We start from the raw sequence: 13,971 nt of genomic DNA, 5'->3' as shown, positions 1-13,971 counted from the left end.
TAAGTGACAGGATATTCTTCTAGCACTGGAATAGAAGAGATGCTTCTAGATGTTTGAGACTTTTTGAAAAATGCTTTAGTCCTTTCAGTTAGCAATTTAAATATAATATTTAATGCCTGAAGTGCTTAATTTTGATAAAAATGTCATTTACCTTTCAAAAAAACCAAGGTTAGGTACAAGTAACAGAAAGTTAAAACGTCTCGAATTGTGTTCAGCTTAAACATCATTATTTCAAAATGTTGAAGCAAAATAAATCAATGAATAAATAAAATAATTATGGGGAAAAGTAAAAAATTACTTTTTTACTGTTTTGTATCTTAAAAGTTACATTTATCTAATTTTCCTAGTTAGGAAGAATATACACACGGCACTAGATCAATCTTCAAATTCATTCATTAATTGTACCTATGGTGGTACTGACACACAATAGGGTCTTAAAAAATATTAAATAAAAGAACAGCTATCCACATCCTCTTACTTAATAACTTAGATCAGAAATCTATCCTTTTCCCAGTGTGAATTATAATCATTGCCACCTCTGAGAGACTAGAAAGATATTGGGGCTAATATGCAACAAAAATAAAGAGCTGACTGAAACTGAAGTAAATTCTAATTATGCCAAATATTTCCAAATTATATCAAAAAACCACCCCCCCCAAAAAACGCAGCATGTTTGTCTTTTTTTTAATTTTAATTTCATTAAAACTAGGCAATTAATTTAAATTGTACATAGGTTTTAAAAAAGGATCAAGAGGTCAAACAATGAAAACTCCCTCCCTTTTCTCTTCCCACCACTCACCTTAACTTCCTGCCTGGACAAACAAGAATCATATGTTTCTAACTAACAATCATGGGCAAAATTGCCAAAATATAATCTTTATAAGTCCAATTTTCTGCAATTAAGAGGCTCACAGTATTTCCTAAAAGTGGCTCTGAAGTACCTGGCTTTGTAATAGCATCACTTACTCAAGTTCGTTTTATGTTTACCTAGTGCCTGTGAGATAGAGAACAAAATGTATGTGCTTATTGCATATTTTTAGGTAACCTAAATTGTCACAAATATTACAACAATTTACTATAGAGTTGCTCACTTTAAAATGAACTTTTGCGTTCCATCCCACATGTTTAAAGGACAGCCCAAATGACAGGAATCCTATATTCTGAAGCCAGGCTCCACCCCTTCCTTTTATGAAGGCACCCACTAGGGGAGCTTCCCAGGACTGGGATGAATTTGGCAATAAAATACATGCTTGGATATTATAGTGATTTGCTCCATAAACTTTTATGAGAAACATTTCTTGATCTTTTTTGATCTTTTCCTAATACTGTTACATTTATGAGAGGCAGGTGGGCAGCTAATTGATATAAATGTTCATTGGCAAATTCAATTTACTTTCTATTTCCTGTGAGGTTTTATTTCATTATTATTCACTTAGGCTTGCAATTCAAGTACTTTTGTATACTTGTTTTCCTATATCTTTCCACCTTTGTAACATCCATAATTATAAAAAACTGTAATTTTTAAATAAAGGTAAAGCCAAATCATCATTTCTGATTATTTCTGTACAAGTTAAAGAAAATATTGCCAATCATTTTATAAATGTTGCTGTCTATATATTTTTCACTATTCTATGTATTAAGCATTCATATATTTAGAAGCTTCCATATTTCTAAATACATATCTAAATATTATCTGAACATTAAAGTATGTTTCACTTATATTCATTTGATGATAATGCATGTTTACTGACAATTATCATTATGTTAGACATAAGTTTTTTTAATTATTTTCTATAGTTAATGAGAGATCAGTGACTTACTTAAAATAGCTCAAAAAGTACCACAAAAAACTTTACTTCTTATAATCTTGAGTAATCTCTCAAGAACAAAAATGAATCGTATTTATTTTATGTGTGTACCATATTAGAATATAGATCTATAAAAGGCCAGGGATGTCTCCTTTATTCCTTGCTGCATCCCCAAATAGAGATTTTTAGATGTAGGGCTTAAAGGTAAAAAAAAAAAAAAAATAAGCACCCCCAGGATTTTCAATGCTATTTCATACTTTTATGCTATTACATAAAATCAGAAATAAAATTACTAGTTTTATTTTCATTTTTAGATGAAATTCAAAACTGCAATAGGGTCATTCCAAATTTCTCAGAACAGTTTAGAGACTATTCATTTTGAAATGTTCAGCATATAATCTAGATGTGGATAACTATTTGCAAAGTATAACAGGACTGACCACAGGTAGCATAGCAACGTCAGACTCACTATGCCAGTGCGTCACTTAGTAACAGTATGCCTTGGGTAAGTGTCATTGCTCTATTTTCCTAACATGTAAAATAAGGAAAATAAAAGTACTGAATTTATAGGGTTGTTGTGAGGATTAAAATACAGAGTTCCTGCAGAGCACTTAGAATAATGCCTGACATACACCGAGAACTCCAAAAGCCATCTACTAAATGTGTTTCTATACAACAATCCCAAAAGGATTTTCCTTGGCTTTCAAGCTTTTTTTTTTTTTTTTTCATTACTAGGTGACCTGTAAAAGTTTCTAAACACTGTAGTCGTTAATTTGAGTGAGTACAGAGAAAAGGAGAACTGTGCTTAGTGTACCGGCTGACATTGATTTGCCTGTAACATTTTATAAGTCCCTCAGTCACCCTGTTCCTCAGTTATTTTCTGTGTTACATAAAGGAACTGGCTCAGAACTGTCAAGACCACTTCCATATCTAAACGCCCATGTAACGATGACTTCTTCATTGACTACTTTGAGGGTCAAATTTTTAAGAGCTCTCAGGGTTTTCCTTTTAAAAAATCTTTTATAAATTCTTTTAGCGGTGTATTTGCTTTTTATCTCTCTTGTTCTAATATACTATAAGCTCTATAAGAGAAGGAGCTATTTATATATAAATGCTATATAATCCATTAAAGTATGTGAAGGTCAATGACAACAGATGCTTAAACTTCATCTCCAGGTTGCTTAAGTGTTGCATTTATTGTAACACTGTAAATGTGCAAACGCTCGCTCTGCCTTTTTTAGTACTGTATTTTGTCTTTGATGATGCCTGATGGCAGCATTATAAACTCAAACATCTGATCTCCCTGAATTCTACACAATTACACTATACGGTTTTATTTTTACAAGTCAACATAAATGTTGCAATACATTTAAAGTTAAATTGCATCTATTTCTCTTTTTTTAGAGATTTATTTATTTTAGAGAGAGAGAGTGCAAGGGCACCATGAGGGTGTGGGGCAGGGGAAGGGCAAAAAGAGTCTCAAGCAGGTTCCCTGGTGAAAGCAGAGTCTTACACCAGCTTGATCTCAGGACACTAGCCAAAATCAAGTGTTGGGCACTTAACAAACTGAGCCACCCAGGTGCTCCTAATTATATCTATTTCTGAACATCTTTGCATTATCTTTGTTTACTTCCTCATAGAAAATTAGAATTATGTAATTTACAAGTTGAAATGATTATTAGTTTGAATGTAATGAGTAAGATCCAATCAGAAAACATTACATTTAATATCTAAAACCCTCAACTGATATAGTTGTGACTCAAATGTTGAATATGAAACATATTATTAAAGTATTGAGTAGTGGGTATTATACTTTCATTTCTGCAAAGCTTGAGATAATGTAATGAATAAGGTTAATTTGCTGTGCTTTCACAATTAGCTGTTCCATAACCTAGGTCAACAGTATCATGCAGGGAGTATTTACTGATGCCCAGTGATTCTCCACATTATTGCTTCCTGCACAGCATAAAGATCAGTGCCTTGTAAAACTAAGAATATGGGTAAACCAACATCTAAAACCTTCCTAAAAGACAAGAGACAAGTGTATATGGCTTACATTGATCAAATCCATAATGTTTGGGCCCAAACTGAAACTTGCCAGAAGCAGAGTTTCTTGCCAACACCTAAGAAAATCATTGCCTGGGAGAGTTCATATTACTAAAACAAAAAATTAAAAACCTCTTGTTATCTAGAATTACATAAAGAAAGTCAAAAATACATAGTAATAAACATTTTTAAGAACTTCAGTGAATGTGACTTTATGAAAGATTTAAATATATGAACGCAAAGATAAACTACTTGTAAATACTGAACTCACTTTTTAACTAGTTTTCTACTATTCTGTTCCTAGCATATGTAAAAATTAAAATGAACCTTTGAAATAGGACTTAGTTTTGTTTAATTCAAAGAATAGTACTTACCGGTGCCTTTATAGTATTTTGTACAGTTACCATATTCGATATCTTCCTTTTTAATATCAAACTGAGGCAAGGCAATTTTTTCTAACTGAACAGGATCCCCTGACTGCCAGATAAATCGTAAATCATCAGTTGTGTAGCCAACTATAAACAAAAGTAAATAAATAAAAATATTAGTTTGAAATATAATTATTAAGAGTTTCTTAATAGTTTAATAATCCAATTATTAAACACAGAAATGGTAAGATAATAAGCCATTCTTCTATGAAATTTTTGTTAAAAATGTAAAGAGATAAAATCTATGGCCATCAATGAAAACATCAGCACAAATTTACAGATAACTGGCTTAAAGAAAGAACAAGCTAAAACAATTAGCATATTGCAAATAGTTACAATCTCACTGCCTCATATATGGTAGCATATTTTGCTATGTCAGAATTCTGAACTGTCAACAATAAAAAGTCATAAATAAGTCACACTAGCTTTCTGAATATATTCGGAATAGATTCATTCACAATTACACAATATGCTACCTGGAAATTAAAAAAAAAAAAAAACTTAAGCACCAAATCACTTATACTTCTGAAGAAATAACTACAAACTTCCCTAAAGGAGCTGCATTGCACAGGCAAGTGGTAAAACAATCTCTCAAATGGACATCATTACTAAATGCGGAAGCACCCATTTTGGGTTTAGGTAATATGGCCACAATTAAAGGATCCTAAGGGGGTTTACAGCATATAGTAGTCTACCATTCGACTCTAAAGTACATGGATTTTTCAAAGCAATACTTCATGCATCTGATAATAGATTTGAATGTAAAAACAGTTGGAATTTTTTACACAAATACATATTGACACACAGGCATAAATATATACAACACATACACAAAAATGTACATACATACATACATTTACATCTGCAAAATCTTAATGTATACTTCAAAAGCAGTAGAAATTGTTCAAATTAGGCTCCAGCTTCAGTAAATGTTTTTTTTTAAAAAAAAAGCAACAGATAACCACGAAGTAAACTTAAGCATATCGTCTAGCAAGTATATATAAGATATTTTACAGGGCTATTATTCTTTACTTTTTGCTGAAATAGGTTATGTTATATAAGTATTCGGGCTAAGGCTTCCTTCCTTATATTAGTGTTAGTTTTTCAAGTTTTATGTCCTACTTTTGTTTTCAAAAGACAAGCATCATTGCGAATTAATTGATATATTTTAAAGATAAATAATCATTTTAATAATCATTTCAATTAATATACATTAAGCCTTAATATGGTACATCTTTCATGAACTGAGAAACATATGATCATAGAAATACAAAAATTCCAATTTTGCAAAAAAAAATTTTCTTAGACATCCACAGAAATGACTACTTGGTAGGAGTTAGGCACTGTTTTTCAATGCTTTCAAATTTTCTGCTCTGAACATGTGGCTTTAACAGCAGAACAGTTATTAAGATACTGTTTTCTCCTCTACTTTATTTATATTATCAATTCAAATGACAGTGGCAATTGGAATAAGTTAGAAGTGTATACCTACATAAACTGGAAGCAAAATCTAGTATCCAAAGGATGTGTCTATCTTAGTAATTGTTACAGTAAAAGAATAACAACAATTTTCCTAAATAAATTATTCTAATGATTATTTGTAATGAATAGCATTAGTTTTACCATTGTTATCTAAGAGACTAGTAGAATGTATTGCCAAGGGATTTTAGGCATTTTTATTGCTATAGTCACTTAGGGTCTCATTTACATACAGCTCTCCAGTTGCATCTTGCAACGTTGTGTATCCATGGGAAACAAGGTCAAGTCCAAAGGGCATGAAAGAGTAATAGATAGCCTGAAAGTAGAAACAGAGGTCTTAGAAGTCGCTTAATATGTTTCTCTGATATACCGACTTGGAAAAAAGAATATATATATATACATATGTACAAATATTAAAGAGTACCTCATGCTGACAAGAACATCTCCATCACGAAAAATAAAGAGAAGGATATTTTCCTGGGTCACATCATGAAAATTGGCACTTTTTTCATTTGCAAAAAATAAGTCCGGTTTCCACAGACATTTGTACATTGTGGGATCCACCGTCAGTGCGTCCGAGCCCCGAAAATCACTAGGGAGCTTCAGCCTGGGATCATTCCATTTCTGTCTCAAGAAGATGTTAACTCTATAGTCCTGGGGAAAGAAAAAATTGTGTGCAGGGATGCGTTTACTGCTATTTGAAAATATATATTCAACACCAGAATAAAAAGAGTTTCAGTAATAAGCAGCACAAATATTTTTAGTCTCTCACCATCCACCAGGATCAAAACAGCTTGGTCACAAAATATAAAGAGCTCCATGGGTAATATAAAAAGACCCTTGTGTCTATTTAATTACTCTCTACAGAAATTTCCATAGCACTTGCTAGCTCCAACGTCAAAATACAACTTTACCAATAATTGCTTCACCTTTATATGAACGCCAATTACACCAGTTCGTTAAGCAAGATTTAATCAACACGAGACTGCTAAATATTGTCGTTATTCTTCCCAAAAACGGTAAAATAAAATTTAATTAAAAATAGATAAGAAGCCAAGGGGAAATATTTCTACTTGCTTTTTACTAGGTAGAAAGCTATAAAAATAATATATACCTATATATAAAACATATACATTATATAACACATATATATGTCTATAACACACATACCTACAGATGTCTATGTAAGAAAGAAAAAGAAAAACTATCCTTGCTACTCATACATGTACATGATTGTAGAGAGAATTTGAGATAGTCGAATGCGATTTGCATTATACAAAACAAACGAGTATATCAAAATTTGCATTATGTTTATTTAACTATAGTAGAAAAATATTTTGAAAGCTACTAAATAGCTGGCTGTTTTACTTCAGTTTTTTTGCCTGTCTCTAAAAGTACTCATTTTAAAGCTTTGTAAAAATTGAATTACATCAAGACATAGATTTTAAGAATATGTGAACCTAGAAACTTGTTTAATAGCTTAATACATTTTATATCTGCCAGTGAAGTGGTGTTCTGATACCAGTCAGATTATTGGCATATACAAGCTCAGCATTGAGGATGGTGCTCAGGTCTTTTGATTTTAATTTTATATGCTGTACTCAGAACATGCACAAAAATGCTCAAGGTAAAAACTGTTTTGGGCTTCAGCTTCCTTGTTTTCAATCATTCAAAATTCACAAAATACTGTCTATCCATAGTCTTTCGACATGATCAAAATGAACTAAATCATACACTTCAAATCACAATCCAAATAACTAACTAGGAAGAGGTTATAGATCATCTTTTATTAAGTAATAAGAATAGATTTCTATGAAACGTAAGTGCACATGCTTTATATATGTATAACATATAACATAAAGCATAATCAAGGAGCAGTAACTGTCCCAGTTAAAAAGCTTGGACAACTTACTTTCTCACATGATCTTCAGACTCTGTATAGTAATTGTAGAAGGGTAAGGTACATAATAACGATATCCACATACTGTAGTATAGACAGTGAAATAAAATTTAAACTACCTACATCTCATAGCTACTGTACTCTAAAGATTTACAAAAACTTCAACATGTAGAATACAAATTGATTCTTAAAAATCATATGCAGATGGTACTAGAGCACCAAAGTCAAATAAATTAAAGATTATATAAGCTGACACTGAACATATCTGCTCCACTGATTAAAAAAAAAGCTAACATTTTTCTAATCAAATGAACATGGAATTAAGGAGAGAATAAAGGAGGCCTAGCACTCTGGAAAATAAAGAGCTGCATTGTATAACTACATGAACTGTCAAAATATACACCTATCTTAAAATTCATAATGGGACCTAATTGCTTCACATCTGACAGTGATTAGGACAACAAGAAGTAACACAGACGCGTCCCAGACAAAGGCTGATGTACGTCCCATGGTGAGACTTCCAGAAGACCTCATGTTGCTTCCTGATGCAAGCTTTATCCATTCCAGGCAAACATGCACGGCCCTCCCTTCTAAAAGGAATACACATTAGGTTCAATTATTTTCTTTTTTTGAAAAAAGACTTATTTATTTAAGAGAGAGAGAAAGCACACAAGGAGGGGTAGAGAGGGAGGAAGAGAGAGAATCTCGAGCAGACGCCCTGCAGAGTGTGGAGCCTGATGCAGGGATCCATCCCACCACCCTGAGATCATGACCTGAGCCAAAATCAAGCCTCTGACACTGAACCCACTGAGCCACCCAGGTGCCCCTAAGTCTAATTTTCTAATAAAATACCAATTACACTACCTTAGCTGAAGCAAATGGTTGACGTACACTTGACATTACTTTGAGCCACTTAACAGTATTCAACTCCAAATTGTTTGCTAAAAAGCTTCCTTGGAATGATCTGCTAAAATTATCGGTATTCTAAAATTACATACGCTAAAACTATTTTATTACCTTCTCTATGTACTGTGTTTTATCACAAGGTAAATAATCAAAAACTACATTTCTAAATTGCCGTATTTAAAACGTGCATTCACAATGTCATGATAAAATACATGTCCTTAACTTATCAAGGATTAGTAGGAAAAATAACCAGACGAGGTTGCCTACGTATCTTTTATAAACACATTATTAAAGCCATGACTCCTTATTTTGGTCAATGACCACTATATGAAAATACACAAGATAAATTCTTCTTTATTTATTTAATTTTTCATTTGTTTATACATATATTACTATAATATCATTATATAGGTATTTACTATGTGTTAGGCATACTTAGTCTAAGCGCTTTGCAAAAATAAATCTATTCCTCAGAGTTTATATTAAAAATACTTTCCTGATTCTCTAATACGCTTCCTATTACAGGAAAGCAAGACTGAAGTATCTCATCATGTTTTTCTTTTTGCCTGGCAGCTAGGGAACTGAAGGCTAAATTCTATAGCCAAATTAATAATTTCTCTCTCATATCCTTGTATGACTATCACTGCATGGTTCTTTCACATTTAGTCCTATTTCAATTATTTCCTTGCATTTTTTTGTTATTATGATAGACTCAAGCACTTGCCAGAAATAGATATGGATGAAAAATAAAATAACAGTCGAGGGATTGTCATATACTTGACAAGAGTCTGTCACCATTGTTTAGATGTCACTTTCCAGAAACTCTGCCAATGTGGCTTTTAGACTCAAGATGCTTTATTTTAGTTTAACACTAGGTTTTCTTATTTTTTTAAGTTTTTTATTTACTTATTTATTTGAGAGAGTGAGTGAGTGAGAGAGAGCACAAGCAGGAGAAGAGGCAGAGGGAGAGGGAGAAGCAGACTCCCTGCTGAGCAGATGCTGGGCTGCATCCCCAGACCCCTGAGATCATGACCTGAGCCAAAGGCAGATGCTTAACCAACTGAGTCACCCAGGTGTCCCCGGTTTTCTTATTTTAATAGAATGTTAGGTGTACTTTTAGAGATATAGATATTAAGACCTATTGGTACTCTTTAGATTAAAACAACTACATTTTGGAATGCATTTTCGTTTACATCTTAGTAACTATTTCCCAGTGACATTATATTGATATTTTATAATGATACTCAAGGTATCTGACAGGAATTAAAGCAATTCTAAGCTTTAACTTTGGCATGCTTTGCAAAATTAAAAAGAAGCCACCTTGTAATGTTTGGGGTAGAACTTCAGAAATTACCCTAGCATTAATACTGAATTCTCCTTAAAATCTTCATACATACACACATTCTTTGGGGAGCAGTACTCCATGTTCCACTATTCTATCTCCAAAAATGGTATGGGTAACTCATCTAAAATTATACAGCAAAATTATTTTTCTTTTAAAATTTTAAAGCAATTTGAATGGTGCCTCTCCATGTGAAGTTCATTCTTCTAAATCCTTCTTGAAGTCTAATCAATGTTTCCATCAATCCAAGAATATCTTTATATCATCTATGTCTTTATATCAGTTATTAAGTTCAAAGCATTCTAGCCAGCCAAAAGCTGATTAAAGCCCAGTGTAGCCCTACATAGTATCAAAGGCTTTGACAAAATAAAACGTATCTGTGGGAAAAATTACAAAATTACAAATTATGTAAGAATGTTTTAATGCCACCCCTTTTTAAATTCTATATATCATCATAAATAATTTTTTATAGTTATATTAATCAAATTATGAAGTCTAATATAATGGAATCAACATGAGCTTGGAAACATAAAGTTCCTGACTCAAGTTTCAGCTCTGAGTCTTAAAGCTTTGACCCTGAGTAAGTTTCTTAAACTATCTGAGATCAAATTCTTTCTTTTTTTTTTGCATTTTATTATTTTATTTTATTTTATTTTAATTATGTTAGTCACCATACAGTACATCCCTAGTTTTTGATGTAAAGTTCCATAATTCATTACTTGCGTATAACACCCAGTGCACCATGCAATATGTACCCTCCTTAATACCCATCACCAGCCTATCCCATTCCCCCACCCCCTCCCCTCTGAAGCCCTCAGTTTCTTTCCCAGAGTCCATAGTTTCTCATGGCCCAGAGTCCATAGTTTCTCATGGCCCAGAGTCCATAGTTTCTCATGGCTCATTCCCCCTTCTGTTTACCACCCCCCGTTTCTTCTTCCCTTTCTTCTCCTACCGATCTCCTTACTATTCCTTATGTTCCATAAATGAGTGAAACCATATGATAATTGTCTTTCTCTGCTTGACTTATTTCACTTAGCATTATCTCCTCCAGTCCCGTCCATGTTGCAGCAAATGTTGAGAAATCGTTCTTTTTGATGGCTGAGTAGTATTCCATTGTATATATGGACCACAACTTCTTAATCCAGTCATCTGTTGAAGGGCATCTTAGTTCCTTCCATGATTTAGCTATTGTGGACAATGCTGCTATGAACGTTGGGGTGCATAAGGCCCTTCTCTTCATTATGTCTGTATCTTTGGGGTAAATACCCAGTAGTGCAATGGCTGGATCATAGGGTAGCTCAATTTTTAACTTTTTAAGGGACCTCCACACTGTTTTCCAGAGTGGCTGTACCAATTTGCATTCCCACCAACAATGTAAGAGGGATCCCCTTTCTCCACATCCTCTCCAGCAATTGTTGTTTCCTGCCTTGTCAATTTTTGCCATTCTAACTGGCGTAAGGTGGTATCTCAGTATGATTTGAATTTCTCTGATGGCTAATGATTTTGAACATTTTTTCATGTGTCTGTTAGCCATTTGTATGTCTTCATTGGAAGAGTGTCTGTTCATATCTTCTGCCCATGTTTTGATTTGATTATTTGTTTCTCATGTATTGAGTTTGAGAAGTTCTTTGTAGATCTTGGATACCAGTCTTTTATCTGTAGTGTCATTTGCAAATATCTTCTCCCATTCCGTGGGCTGCCTCTTAGTTTTTTTGACTGTTTCCTTGGCTGTGCAGAAGATTTTTATTTTGATGAAGTCCCACAAGTTCATTTTTTCTTTTGTTTCTCTTGCCTTTGGAGATGTGTCATGAAAAAGGTTGCTGTGGCCGATGTCAGAGGTTGCTGCCTATGTTCTCCTCTAGGGTTTTGATGGATTCCTGTCTCACATCGAGGTCTTTCATCCATTTGGAGTTTATCTTTGTGTATGGTGTGAGAGAGTGGTCAAGTTTCATTCTCTTGCATGTAGCTGTCCAATTTTCCCAGCACCATTATTGAAGAGACTGTCTTTTTTCCACTGGATGTTTTTTCCTGTTTTGCCAAAGATTAGTTGCCCAAAGAGCCGAGGGTCCATTTCTGGGTTCTCCATTCTGTTCCATTGGTCTATGTGTCTGTTTTTGTGCCAGTACCATGCTGTCTTTGTGATCACAGCTTTGTAGTATAGCTTGAAATCTGGCAACGTGATGCCCCCAGCTTTGTTTTTCCTTTTCAACAATTCCTTGGTGATTTGGGGCCTTTTCTGGTTCCACACAAATTTAAGGGCTGTTTGTTCCAGTTCTTTGAAAAATGTCATTGGTATTTTGATCAGGATGGCATTGAAAGTGTAGATTGCTCTGGGTAGCATAGACATTTTAACTATGTTAATTCTTCCGGTCCATGTGCATGGAATATTTTTCCATCTTTTTGTGTCTTCTTCAATGTCTTTCAAGAGTGATTTGTAGTTTCTAGAATATAGATCCTTTACCTCTCTGGTTAAGTTAATCCAAGATAACGTATGATTTTTGGTGCTATTGTAAATGGAATGGATTCCCTAATTTCTCTTTTTTCAGTCTTATTGTTCGTGTATAGAAATGCAACTGATTTCTGAGCATTTATTTTGTATTCCACCACTTTACTGAATTGTTCTATAACTTCTGGTAGTTTGGGGGTGGATTCTTTTGGGTTTTGCATATAGAGTATCACGTCATCTGTGAAGAGAGACAGTTTGACTTCTTCTTTGCCAATTTGGATACCTTTTATCCCTTTTTGTTGTCTGATTGCTGTTGCAAGGACTTCTAGTACCATGTTGAATAATAATGGCGAGAGTGGACATCCTTGTCGTGTTCCTGATCTTAAGGGAAAGGCTTCCAGCTTTTCCCCATTGGGAATGATATTCGCTGTAGGCTTTTCATAGATGGTTTTTATGAAATTGAGGAATGTGCCCTCTATCTCTACACTCTGAAGTGTTTTAATCAGGAAAGGATGCTGTATTTTGTCAAATGCTTTTTCTGCATCTACTGAGAGGATCATATGGTTTTTGACTCTTTTCTTGTTGATATGATGTATCACACTGATAGATTTGCGAATGTTGAACCACCCTGCATCCCAGGGATGAATCCCACTTGGTCATGATGGATAAGCCTTTTAATATACTGTTGGCTCCTATTAGCTAGGATCTTGTTGAGAATTTTGGCATCCATATTCATCAGGGATATTGGTCTGTAATTCTCCTTTTTGATGGGGTTTTTGTCTGGTTTGGGGATCAACGTAATACTGGCCTCATAGAATGAATTTGGTAGTTTTCCTTCTGTTTCTATTTTTTGAAACAGCTTCAGGAGAATAGGTATTATTTCTTCTTTGAATGTTTGGTAGAATTCCCCGGGGAATCCATCAGGCCCTGGAGTCTTTTCGGGAGGTTTTTGATAACTGCTTCAATCTCTTCATAATTAATTGGTCTGTTTAAAAAATCAATTTCTTCCTGTTTCAGTCTTGGTAGTTTATAGGTTTCCAGGAAGTCATCCATTTCTTCCAGATTATTTAATTTATTGGCATAAAGCTGTTGACAGAAGTTTCTAATGATCCTTCCTATTTCATTGGTGTTGGTTGTGACCTCTCCCTTTTCATTCATAATTTTGTTAATTTGGGTCCTTTCTCTATTCTTTTGAATAAGTCTTGCCAGTGGCTTATCGATTTTTATTTATTCTTTCAAAGAACCAGCTTCTAATTCTGTTGATCTGCTCTACTGTGCTCCTGGTTTCTAATTCATCGATCTTTGCTCTAATCTTGATCAACTGCTTTCTCGTCCATGGATTAGGCCTATTCATCTGTTCCTGTTCCAGCTTCTTGAGGTGAGAATATAAAAACTGCATTTTAGATTTTTCTATTCTTTTGAGTGAGGCTTGGATGGCTATGTATTTTCCCCTTAGGACTGCCTTTGCAATGTCCCATAGGTTTTGGACCATTGTGTTTTCATTCTCATTGATCTCCATAAATTGTTTAAATTGATTTTTGATTTCCTGGTTTATCAAATCATTCTTGAGCAGGATGGTTCTTAGTTTCCAAGTGTTCGAGTTTCTTCCAAATTTT

The 13,971-nt window shown here is 33.8% G+C and overlaps 1 protein-coding gene across 1 annotated transcript in view; it reads right to left on the bottom strand.

Moving 5' to 3' along the window:
* Positions 1–13,971, bottom strand: part of GLRB (glycine receptor beta) — a 94,598-nt gene that overhangs the window by 27,826 nt on the left and 52,801 nt on the right. The window contains exons 5-7 of the mRNA XM_040626397.1: positions 6,186–6,415; positions 5,995–6,077; positions 4,229–4,369 (exon numbers count right to left, since the gene is read on the bottom strand). Coding sequence (XP_040482331.1) covers positions 4,229–4,369; positions 5,995–6,077; positions 6,186–6,415 — 454 coding nt within the window. The remainder of the gene's footprint in view (positions 1–4,228; positions 4,370–5,994; positions 6,078–6,185; positions 6,416–13,971) is intronic.

This window comes from Ursus maritimus, unplaced genomic scaffold, assembly GCF_017311325.1.
Source record: "Ursus maritimus isolate PB19 unplaced genomic scaffold, ASM1731132v1 scaffold_11, whole genome shotgun sequence".
NCBI lineage: Eukaryota > Metazoa > Chordata > Mammalia > Carnivora > Ursidae > Ursus > Ursus maritimus.
The sequence above is the reverse complement of the archived record's forward strand: the minus strand, read 5'-3'. Positions and strand labels throughout refer to the sequence as shown.